This window comes from Seriola lalandi, unplaced genomic scaffold, assembly GCF_002814215.2.
Source record: "Seriola lalandi dorsalis isolate HSWRI2012SDOR001 ecotype SW California unplaced genomic scaffold, Sedor1 jcf7180002054949, whole genome shotgun sequence".
Taxonomy (NCBI): domain Eukaryota; kingdom Metazoa; phylum Chordata; class Actinopteri; order Carangiformes; family Carangidae; genus Seriola; species Seriola lalandi.
In genome coordinates, this window is record NW_019525500.1 from 2,666,935 (window position 1) to 2,679,448 (window position 12,514).

The 12,514-nt window shown below is 38.0% G+C and overlaps 1 protein-coding gene across 1 annotated transcript; it reads right to left on the reverse strand.

The window, feature by feature from the left end:
• Positions 1-1,771: 1,771 nt before the first annotated feature.
• Positions 1,772-7,558, reverse strand: arpc5b (actin related protein 2/3 complex, subunit 5B). Its single transcript, XM_087170492.1, has 4 exons — positions 7,296-7,558; positions 5,529-5,600; positions 4,948-5,124; positions 1,772-4,201 (listed from the first exon to the last, which is right to left on the reverse strand). The coding sequence occupies exons 1-4, from the start codon at positions 7,434-7,436 to the stop codon at positions 4,139-4,141; spliced, it is 453 nt and encodes a 150-aa protein (XP_087026618.1). The 5' UTR covers positions 7,437-7,558; the 3' UTR covers positions 1,772-4,138.
• Positions 7,559-12,514: the final 4,956 nt, after the last annotated feature.

A 12,514-nucleotide genomic window follows, 5' to 3' on the forward strand; every position in this document is an offset into this window, starting at 1 on the left:
AAAACTTGTAGTAACAAGACTTGTAGTCTTCAAGCATTTATTTTATTTGTGAAAAATACCAATTAATTTGTCAGATTAAAAACAATTAAGGATGAAACAATAGGAAAATTGGCCCCCCGTGGCCCTCCCCACATTCATTAACAGATAGGGTGAGGTGGTACAGTGCAGTGCACAGCGTTCAGAGAGTGACCTCCCAGAATTTCCTCCACTTAGGAAACCACGTTTTTCAGGTTAAAAAGGCCCTGACAAGCAAAGAAATAAGGCCAGGGCACAGGTGGACTGGCTGTAAATACTTCCGGATCAAATGCGGGTCTGCTGTGAAACATGAGTTTTTAAAAAAAATTTACCTGCCACTTCCATCTCCACGCGTGCATGTTATTTGCCAGTAGTAGGGATAGTTCCTAGGCTGAATTCCTTTCAGTCAGACCATGGAGCCAAAACTGATATGGCTTTTCCGAGATGGAGAACCCCATGAGCTACTAAAGGACTCCGGCTTGACTCAGAACTGGTTCTTCTTCTCCTAAGTAAGTAACTTCATGGCTACTTAATGTTACATGTCTGTTTTCATTGGTGACAGGCCACAGGAGGCGTTATAACGTTAGCTTATTTGCTGTTACCCATTTTTCAAATTTGTTGACAACTGTTGCTATGGCTAGCTAGCTTGCTGCCGTTGAGCATATCACTGCAATGCTAGCGGTGGCTAATGGCTGTGGCGGGATTGGTTTTTGTTGGCTCTCATATACTTAGGGTGAATTTTATTTGTTGTTGTGCTTCTTTAGTGCGTTTACTGGCTGCTTTCACTGGCTTTTCAACACCTTGCAGACTGACAACGATAAGGGGGGGGAGGGTTGTGGCCGAAGCAAGGCCGGAGGTTGTGTTCCGATTAAGAGTTTGTTTTGATCCGAGATGCTGGTGGTCTAGTGCGACATCTAGTGGCAGTAACTATTGGTTACAAAACCTTCAAAGACAATTTATCTTCACATTAAAGTTTCAGATAATGAAGATGCATGGAAAGTAGGGATGCACGATATGCAAAAAATAATAACATTGCGATTATATTGGCAGGTATTGATTGTGATTTCAGTTGGAATGTTCGTTTGTGAATTTAATTTTCACTGAAAACAATATAAAAATGATTGGACCAAACAATCATCCTTTACGTCTGGAGAATATGATTTGTTGACCGGGCGTCTTTGTAGCACCACAACATTTATGGTGCTAACAATGCAAAACAAAGTTTACTCATTTTACCTTTTATCAAAAAATTGTAGCTCCTGCAATTTGGATACTGCACTTGGCCATATTGCGATTTTGATTATATTTCGATTAATTGTGTAGCCCTAATGGAAAGTGATTGCAAACAAAATTAATATGGACTTGATTCTTCTTGTTTGCACCCCTAATAAATGTAAAAAAGATGTGTATCAAATCTATCAGAATCACAATAGGCTAAATCCACAATATTTTTTAATAATGCATTTTGCCTCAGATAAGGTATTATTATCACAACAAATACAATCACTCCAAAAGATGTCAGAAGGCTGGTGCTCACCTCTTTCTCTGTGCTGCAGCCATCTAGGATCTACTCTTCTGAATAAATAGCTTCTATCTAAGTTTGCAAGAAGTAAAAGTGAAGGATTGTAACTGTTATCTTTCACATTAATGTAAAATTTCACCTTTAGCAGTTTTAGGAGTGATAAATACAGCCCTTGACTTGTATTCACCGTACTAAGTCTTAATATGTAAAACAGCATCAAACATCACAATAAAGTTATGATCAGCATTCATACCTTTTTATTTTTATTGTCAAAAAAGCACAAACATAAAAAAGGAATATTCGAGTAAGGCAGTTTGTACATCAGTTTGGTATGTTTCCTCGTCTTCTCGCCCTCAGCTAGAGGAGCATTTCTGACTAGAAAAACATGAAGCAGAAGAAGTTCTACTTTTGTAAAACTAGCCGTTACTGCATTAGAAAAGGTATATCTAATGTCTGGATGTATCATCACTGGTGACAGTATTCAAACATGACAACCCATGTCTGAATATCAACTGGTGATACACTCGTGAGTGAAACACAATGCTGACGATGCTTTTGCGTTTTGTAAAAAACAACATCCATTGACAAAATCCATGAGTAACCTTCACTCAGTGTTTGATTGGAGCAGAAACAAAACAGTATGTTAGAGTTGAATTCCTCTATCACTGTCTAAATGAAGTTGCTTATTTTCAAAAAAATCAACTTTTTGAGTTGTAACACACTTTGCTTTTGTGTTCATATGTAATGTACATGGTTATAACTCCACAACTTTGTTTTTTTAAATTGTTCTCTAATATAGAAGGGCAACTAAATCATCCATTAATTTCCAAGAAAGCAAAATAAATCATTTGGCAACAGACATAATCCACCTCATAAGGCAGATAAAACTTTCCAGTTTTCCTCTTCATTATATAAAATGTACGGGAATTAAAAGTATATCTGGTCGTAACAGTATGAGTTTCTACTGCAAGATAATACTGTGTATGAAGGATTTGTTTTAAAAATCCTACAGCATGAATGTTAACACATTCAGTACAAAAATCACAATTTTTCCAGAAGTGACACAAAACATGTACAAAAGACAGGTATGAAATGCTTGAGAAAACACTTGAATCTCAAAAATGGGATCATGCAAACTCTATATGTATTTTTTTACGAGACCAAAATATTTATTATATTATCTCTCTGGTGTTTCATTTTGATTGATTAGGGGTTTGGCCTTGAGGCAAAAAAAAAAAAAAATCATTACTATAAAACAATAATGAAACAAAAAGGAAACTGTATAATCCTAGATTATCTTTTCTGTTGAATACCAAAGTAAAAAAAAAAAAACCTAGAAAGCATTCTCAGGGTGATGTCATTTCCTGAAAATATGAACAGTACCCGCAGAGCTACATGATGCCCTGGACAGTAGCAGAGGGTGCATCAGAAAGTCAGACATAAACAGGATGTGAGGAGCAGTAAAGTAGGATTAATTACAGTGGTGGTGGAGATGCATCGTGGGTAATAATCCTTAACTGGGGCAGCAGGCGGTGTAGAAAGATGGTTGGATAGATAGATGGATGACACCAGCCCTCCCCCTTACCCTTCCTCCCCTCCCCAGGGGGAGGAATGACGACCCCTGTGAGCAAATCCACCACCCTCCATCTGTGACTGTGCTTTTCAGGAGACTCCCACTGCTAAAGTGTTACAGTGAGAGGCAATGAGAGGATTTACAGACAGAGAATCTGGCTTTTAGTCCATCAGGAAGTCTCTGCTGCAGAGAAACCACAAGAGAATAGTGGAAAACAAACGAAGAGAGAGGTTTCCTGAGTGAAGAAAAGCTGAAAACTTTTGCGTGTTTGTGTGGAAGTCAGTGGAGAATAGATGACTAGAAGTCATGCCTGTGTTTGAGCATACGAGTGTTCGTATGAGTGTATGAGTGTGTAGGTACAGTGTAAAGCAGTGTTTCTCAACCTTTTTGGCTTGTAACCACTTCGAACAAAGGGGGTCTACTTGTGACTCCTTGTTACATGTGCATTTGTCAACTGGTTTTGACCTGTTCAAATGAAAAACATTTTTTTCCTTGTCTTATCTGAATTATTTTAAAAGGCCTGGAGGTAAAATGATCCAGTGATTCACAAAAGAGTATAGATTAGAGAAAAATCTAAAAAAATAAACAATTATGTGTAGTATTTTGTCTCTCTAACTTGTTAGTGATTTTGTAACCCTCAGTTATACTGCAACTCTTAGGTTGGGAACCACTGGTGTATATAATGAGCACATATTATACAGGAATGACATGGAGAGGGAGGATAAAAAAAAAAATCAGGGAAGCAGCACAGACACATGGGGTGAGAAGTTATCCGTAGCACCCTGTGAGGAATACGATTTAGTAGGCTGTGATTGTGCGTAGGAGGAAACAAGAAAACCTATTTTTAACTAAATGTGACCCAGATATATATTTTTTTAAGTACAGCCTTGAACACAGCAGGGTCACATTGGGTTAAAAAATGTTTTCCCTTTAGCCCCTATACCATCTGTTTTTTTATTACATGAACAGTACAGTAAAGTGCTCCTCCCTGTATCTGTCAGTGAGTGAACTAGTCCTCCATTCCTCTTTTAGACCGTCTTCCTCGCTGTTAGTACCCTGACGATGCTGCCCACTCCTCCGGCTGCTAGAGCCTGGAGACACAGGAGGAAAAATATGATCAGGCTATGTTTTAGTACTGAGGCAGAGTCTCAAGTAATCTCTGTTAGTTCATCCTGTGCTTAGAATTGTGGCATTTTGTGGTCACATTTTTTTTCAAACGTTCGGTCTCTGATTGGCATTAAACAACAAACCCCTGACATTTTTGGGGTTAAAAGTAAATAAACTGTTGCCATTTAAAACCTGTTATTACTTTTCCTTGACGTGTTATAACAAAATAATTTATAAAGCTACATCTAAGAGACAACAACATCAACAACAACTTTACGTTTGAAGTCTGGTACCTAACATTTCTAACGCCTTCGTCACAAAAAAAGCTCTATGTCTTCAGACCAAAGACTTGGACCAAATATCAGCTTGTCTATCAAGTCAAGGCAGTTGAATATCAATAAGGGATGAACTGATCCAATTGGTATCCGTACCAATCAAACAATCAAATTAATTAATACAGATTTTCATTATTGTCACTATCATCATTAAATTCTTTAATCTGAAGTGTCTAACCCTAACCCAAAATGACACAATTTCATAATTATTTTTAGAACAATATAGTTACACTTTTTTCAAGGCTGGAAAGAAAAATGTGCAGTTAAATGATCTGAAGTCACAACTTAATGTTACTGTACATAATAACGATCCTAATAGGTTCCACACTGAGGTTTACAGATGTTACCAAGGGAAAAAAAATGTCCGTCACTTTATGATCATATCAAACATTTACCTTTTCATGCCACTGCAGTAGGACCGCACTGCTGTTTTCTGACGGCCTCTCGAAGCCTTTGTATATGTATTTCATCAGCAGGTCCACGCCGTTCTTATCAAGAGACTGCACCCCTTTCTCAATGTCACTGCTCTTAAAGGCGCTGAGCACCTTGAGCACCAAACCCTCAGCACGATCCTGGTAGAAAGAGGGAACACATATGAAAACCAGAGTTGCTACACAGTTCACTTCATTACTAGCCAGGTTCCAAAGAACTCAGATTTTATTCAATTATGCAAATAACAAATGTATAAATAATGAAGTTTTAAAAAAAATGGCATTTTCTTCTGGTTGTCACAGTGAGTAGTTTGTGGCCTAAGCCTTAAGCTCCACATCAAATTTTTAAAAGAACCATGGGTCTACATCTACAGAAGATGACATCTCTCATGTATGTTTCCAAGAAAGCACTTCTCAAATTGTTCAACTAAAGCACAAAATGTCAACAGTAATTTCATCACTCAAGAGTCTAAAAGCTGACAAAATGATTTATCAGAAAAATGAGAATGTGGTGAAAATTTATTGACAAATAAATCCAAACCCACCTTGACATTCTGGTTCTTTGTGTTGATTGGTGGGTTCTTCAGAACTGCATGTAAAGCCTCCATAAGATTTCCTGTGCAGGGGGGGGGGGGGTTAAGGATGCAAAGTAGTAAAGCAGGGGCCCTCCCAAAAACAACAATAGCCACAAATAGCCCAAATGTTATAAATACGTCCAGTGTCAGGCAATCACAAATCTGTGTCAATGACTATTAGATTCTGACTACAATTCAGTCAGACCTCTCTGCTCATTAGCTGGTGGTTTTCTAACTGTACAGGTAAGAATTTAGTAAAGGTGCCTTTTTTTTTTTTTACTTTGGTCCTATTGTCTTTTTAAAAGCAAAACTGAAAATGTTTCATTTTTTACTGTAGATGTGTGTCTGTGGATTATGTCTGCAAGGTGAACGTGGATTCCTTTCTTTTCTTAGGTGGTTGGGTTTTATACAAGCGTACAAATGACCACTTTAAATTATAGGTTCACATTTTTGTTGAGTCTTGAAACAGTAATCACATGTCCTGATCTACATTGAAAGTGTTTCGATTGCTATAATCTCTACATCATTCACTATGTTCATACTGGCTGTGAAGAGATCCCTTCTTAGTGTAACTCAAATGTAACTAATGGGCGACAAAATCCAAAGTCTGCGTATCAGCAAAAATGCATGCTAAAAGTTGAGCAGGTGCAAGTATGAGAATTCAGTGCTGTTGAGTTAGACAAAACAAGTGAGCAACAGGCACAGTTAGTCATTTTCATACAAAATTCACTCTTCATGGTGTTACTAGGTTAGAGTGGTGAGTTAGTGGCGCATAGAGTGAATTTTGTATTTAAAACACTTAAACTTTGGAAGATACCCTCTCCATTTATCTCTCATCCTGCTGAAGGTTATTAGTAGTTTTAACTGAACACTAAAATGCATTTTTGTACAGTACAAGGCCTGATATTGAAATCAGACAAGAATGGATCTCTTCGATTCACAGCTGAAATAAACAGGAGGAATGATTACACCAACCAATAGCTCCTTGAATGCAAGTTATATTACTGAATGTATCTTTTAATTTATCTTAGTAATATCCAAATATTTGATATCTATTGCGTCTGATTACAGTTCTTTAACAGTATTAAGCACTGTGCCATTTAGGATAGTACATAAGGGCATGTGAGTTTTGTTTTTATGTCCATATTTTCAGTATAGTAACTCAGAGAATTAAAAATGTGCATCTATCCTTTAGTTCTCCTTAGATGGGAGGTTACTGTCTTATACAAAGAGGAAGTGAAACACTTGCATGCCTTATAAGGCATTTAAGACTGAAACCAAAGGATCAGCTGGGAACTCTCCTTTCCAGAGACACTTCAAACACAACACAAGCCTCTCTGGAGACACTTGTACCTAAAATGTAACTGGGTGAATCTACAACACAAATCGTGCACCGGCACAATACAATTTCAGACCCTTCAGACAATACAGGTTTTGTAAGATTAAAAGGTAAACTTGTACTTAAACAAATGTATACTACTTTGCAGTTAATAAACTGTACATCGACAGCCTGTTGTTCCTTGGAGCAAACATCCCTGGAATGTGACTGCCAGGCAAGTCTGGACAGTGACTGGCCTAGCTGCTAAGAGCCCATTCGCGCAGGCAAAACGTATATGGAGAAAATATGCAGATAAATCGTAGCATTTAAAAAAGGCGTAGATTGGTAGTAAAGTGTGGCTGTTTCCTGTAGCAGATCGTGTATGTTATCGTACTAGCGGGGTAACCATGTAAAGGATATTGTCTGATGAGGGAGTCCACCTCTGCCTCGTCGGGACCCAGCTGGTTTTCTCCTCCGTCCTCCTCGTCCACAAATTTGTTCTCGTCGTACTCGTCTACGTCCACTCGTCTGAAGCGGGCGGACACGGTGTTCTTCGACATGTCGGTGGCGGTTTTGAGCTCTTATTATACCACGAAAAAGGCCTTTAATTTAACTGTGCTTTTCTTTGATACGGCTGTCACAGCAGAGGCAAGCAGTTTCCTGACTTCCTCCCCTTTCCTCTGTGTCGTCTGGGTTACTGTGTACACGCTATCGCCGCCTAGTGGCCAGCATCCGGAACCCGCAGGGTGCTACCTGTAGTTCCCTTTTTTGGCCGGTAGAGGGGGATCAAACCTAATAAATGAGCCATCTATTTTATTAAGTCTCATGAGTCAACCCCATTTATCTTAGTAATGTTTTACCCATCAAAAATTATATGCATGAAGATATTTTTCAGTGTTCAAGGTTCAGTTTCTGAAAAGTAATCTCCTACACATTATAATCTAAATGTCATTTCAGAACTCAGAACCATCTCCATGCTGCTAGATATTATATTTCTTTTTATACCCCCCTCCTTTTTTGTTGCTTAAAACAGCCTAGTTTTCATGTTCATTAATATTTAAAACAAATAGTAGTCATTCTTAAAAGAGCAAAAAATAAATACATTCTATCCATTTTATTTTGTTTGTTTTTACTTTCAATAAAAATAGTGAATAAAACAAACAGCACATCAATGGTTTGATAGAATGAGACTTTTTGCGCATCTCACAACTTTTTAGCTTTATTATTAATATGATGTAATTTCTTTTAACTTCAATTGTCTAATCCTCCAAGTAACAGTCCAAGTACTCCAATTCTTGGACATCTGTCCACGATTGTTTTGTACTCTAAAATCAAAAAATATATGTTCATATTATAGAACAGAACATACATACATACAAATACAACAAAAAACAAACAAACAACTAAACAATATGAAATACATTTGAAATAATTTATCAAAATGGATTGCTAAAAAATATAAATATGCATCAGAATAATCCAATTCCCTTGAACTTTTCATTTTACTTGCATACATTGAAACATAGTTTTATTATTTTAAGATACAATCTCATTATAAAATTGATTTTTTAAAAAGAAATCAGCACTTAAATTTCCTTGAGCTTCCACAAAAGGATGTTAAAGACTATGATAAAAACCATTACAATAAAAATCCAGATTAGATTAGATTAACTTTATTTATCCCACAACTGGGAAATTCATTTACCACAGCAGAAAAATAAACAACTATAGAATAAACATCTATGGAAATATACAACAAAAATATACCAAATATACACTAATAAATACAATATACACAATACACACGATATGTACATGAAAAAGTGCAAGTTTGCACATGGTCAGGAGCAGCAGGAGTTGTGGAGTCTGACAGCTGCTGGAATGAAGGACCTGCGGAACCTCTCCTTCTTACAGCGAGGATGTAAAAGTCTGCTGCTGAAGAAGCTACTCAGAGACCCTACAGTGTCATGCAGAGGGTGAGAGTTATTGTTCATGATGGATGTCAGCTTAGCTAACATCCTCCTGTCACCTACTTCCTCAATGGAGTCTAGGGGGCAGCCCAGGACAGAGCTCGCTTTCCGGATCAGTTTGTTGAGCCTCTGCCTATCCCTGTCAGTGCTGATAGCCTATATTAAAGTCTTTTTCAAGTTTCAAAGCAATTTTCATACAATTCATTTATATAATTATATATGTTTTTGTAATTGCAGTATTGTGGATTGGACAGAGAGAACCCTTATTGTTTTACTTCTTTATTTGATGGAAGAAACACATACTAGATATGGCTTGATGCAAGGCTTTTGTTATAGACTAAATAATGCACACATGCACACAGGGTCAAGTGTGTGATACCCAGGCATAATATTCAAATAATTCACCTCTGTGATTGCGCAGGGATTTAGTCAGATAGGACCCAGATGTAACTTCTCCAGTGTGAGTGTGTGTATGTGTGTGTGACTGTGTGCGCTTAGTCACCTTGTCCACCTACCATTCATTGCTGTGGTGGAAGTATTTATTTAACTGGGTCTGTAATGGGGTGGTCTGTGGTGATCCCATAGACCACCACGTAAGCTCTGTGATGTCAGGGTTTTCCTGCGTCACATAAAACTAAATTTTTTTTTTTTTTTTTTTTGCAAGAAGCAAGACACAACTTTCCATGTCACAAATTCACACACTAATCATTATTTGAATCAGACAATTTGGAAAGACCACAAAAAGACATATTTGCTTGTCAAACTGCACGACAACTGGGTGAAAGTTTCGGCTCCTTCCAATCTTTTTGTCCCAAAACACACATGTGCTCATGTTAAATTCTGGCAGGGAATACTATGATGTTGCCATGGGTAACAGGAACAGTTTATTGGTATGGGTCTTGAACAGTATGAGCTAGTCCAAAACACACAGGCTTTTTCTCGTAAGTCAAGAAAATGGGACACACCTAAATTATAGTTTTTGCCTTTTTTTTGTTAGGAGTGGAATGTTTAATTTATTATCTACCTTCTCTAGACTGACCGTTTGCCTCAGGAAGAAATATGATAACATTAGTTAGGGTATTTCTTACTGCAGACCTCCCATCTTGATACACACACACACACACTCACTCCTACAGATATCTGTTCCAGGAAGCTCAGTATGAAAAAGTGTTGCTCACTGCACTGGACATGTACGTAAGATATAAGAATAATAAGATTGTATGGTTGTGAAACATAGGAGTGTCATTCAACCTCCCAATAACCCCCCCTTCCACTCACTGCTCACACACTGCTCTCCTGCAGACTCACAGACACTTATACATAAAAACATCCGTACACATTTTCTTTTCCTTTTCTCGCTCTGTCTTCCTTCCACTCCCTCACAAACACACATATGCCCACACACACATACACACACACAGCGTTGCGTGCATTGGTCATGAGTGTCCTCATTGTGGGCTTTGTGGAGTGCCCCAACCCGTCTGTGCTATGTGAATGACTCAGCACATCAAAAGGCAGGAATACAGGCACATACATGAGCTTCACGTGAATGTACAAATTAACAAGCACTGGAAATTTTCAATATGGAGACCATTTCCCCCTCTGCTGTTCAGTGCACATACCAGGACAGGCAGAGGAGGTGAAACTCGAAACAACCTCCGAAAAACTGTCTGTATACTTCTGATTTTATGTCAGAGCAAATCTGCAGGGCGCTGGGCCAGGTGCTTCCGTGCCAGCAAGGAGGACTACCATCACAGCAAAGTATCCTAAGCACTTAATTAGTACTCTCACATGAGAGGAATATTGCTCTTGGATGATGATTTAATTGGGGAATGTAATGATTTAGTGGGTGCTGTGTTGGAGCAGGTCTTCAGACTGGGAGAGACTGTGGGTGGCTTCTTCCTTTCTGGAAGTGAGAGTGGTTCTGGTGTGTTTTGTAACATCACACTGAGCTTAAAGTTATCCATTTAGAGCATATTGATATTACTGTACCGGTGATGCATAGGGTTTGGCTTTGAGGTTTATTGATTAACACACTGTCAGTCATCATAAGAGCCCTAATTGAATATGAGACAAGGCAGAAATAGTTTTGAACACAATCACTGACAAAAAAAAGGACACTACTACAGTAATGCATACTTGTGTATCCATGCAGACAGTTTTGGTTTTATTTGCACAAGTTTTGAGGTATCCAATTTTGAGATTTAAGTGTATAAAGGGTCATTGTACCCCTGTTATTTTAAGTTTCACTGATAAAAAGTCTTTCCTTGCTAGAGGGTCAGTAAACAGGAAAGCAGTCAGTTGAACAGGCAAGCAAACCTGACAGAGAGCAGGTGAGAGCTGGGTCAGGAAAACTTGCCAAAGCCAAACTAAACAAGGAAGTTTTACTGATATGCTAAGACAAACTGGCACAGACAAAGAAGAGTACAGAGACTAAATACACTATGAAGGGGAAGACGATGAGACACAGGTGAAACCAATCAGGGCGAGGCAGACAATCACACTGGGGGGAGACATGAGGGCAGGAAGTGAAGAGCAGAGCATGCCAGTTTTAAGAAGATACTGTCACTGAGATATGATACCTCGCCACCTACAGTGTAGATGAATGGAGTTGCTCACAGCACTGAAAAAAAATATTTTTAAATAGTTACTAAAAACTTTGAATGGCAACAGAAATCACCAGAAGTAACTTAAAATTGTGGGGGCCTTGTAGTTTGGTGAACCAGTCCTTTAATGGTAAGTGAGAAAATGTGTTTTTAAAAATGATTTTGGTGAACCAGCCGTTTAAATGCATACACGAAAAGGTGCATTTTATGCTATAACAACTGTTTTCTATTATTAGTGATCGTGTTCAAAATCTGCTTTTGCTTTCCTCATGTTCAGTCAGGAGTGCTAAAGGAATCCTCTTGTGATACTATGTTGGGGGGCTCACAAGAGACACATCAATGAACAACGAAGTAACAGGCAGAGATAGTCTGATTTTTAGTCACTTCAAAAAAATGCTAAACTTCCCATAATGCAACCAATTGCATCTTTTTGTTAGACTCTGCCTCCTTGGTGTTACACCATCATCTTTTTAACTCTGTGCAATCATCAGTGTTCTCTTTTCAGAAATTAGAAAAGCTCTTCCAGAACCACAGAAGACATATATGCAACTGTTTTCAAAGGTCAAGTAACACTCCTCAGTCCCAGTAAACTGAGATTCATGTGCAAAATCATAATGTGTCAAAGTTAAAATAATCTCAATGAGTGAAACTGATAATTTTACAAAGGAGTAAGTGACAAAATATTTGTTACTTGTAATTCCTGTGAACCAACTCTTTTTGAAGGTATTCATTTGCAGGATAATATCACTGAAAGTAACAATCCCATGAAAGTGATATGGTGATGTTAGCCAGACAGCCAGAAGAATAAACACAAAAAACACACAATTCACATCTCTTTGGTAGATTCTGAGTTACAGTCAAATACACACTAAAACCTAGAAAACCTACACAGATCCATCCTGTCATCCAAAGGTTTTGTAATATATAAGCCAACCAAAGAAAAGAAAACATGCTGGTGTATATATACTGCACTTTCTGTTCGGCTGCTGTGTTATTACAGGAGGGTCCTCAGATAAAGGGGAAGGGTGTCAAATATTTATCCAAAAAACATTATACACAAGG

Bases quoted from the DNA above. Each gene is read 5' to 3' on its own strand.
- arpc5b (XM_087170492.1), bottom strand. From the start codon at position 7,436: ATGTCGAAGAACACCGTGTCCGCCCGCTTCAGACGAGTGGACGTAGAC. The intron at 5,125-5,528 runs GTGGGTTTGGAT...TCTTTCTACCAG, and splicing joins CAAAGAACCAGAATGTCAAG to GATCGTGCTGAGGGTTTGGT. The intron at 4,202-4,947 runs GTAAATGTTTGA...CTGTGTCTCCAG, and splicing joins TACTGCAGTGGCATGAAAAG to GCTCTAGCAGCCGGAGGAGT.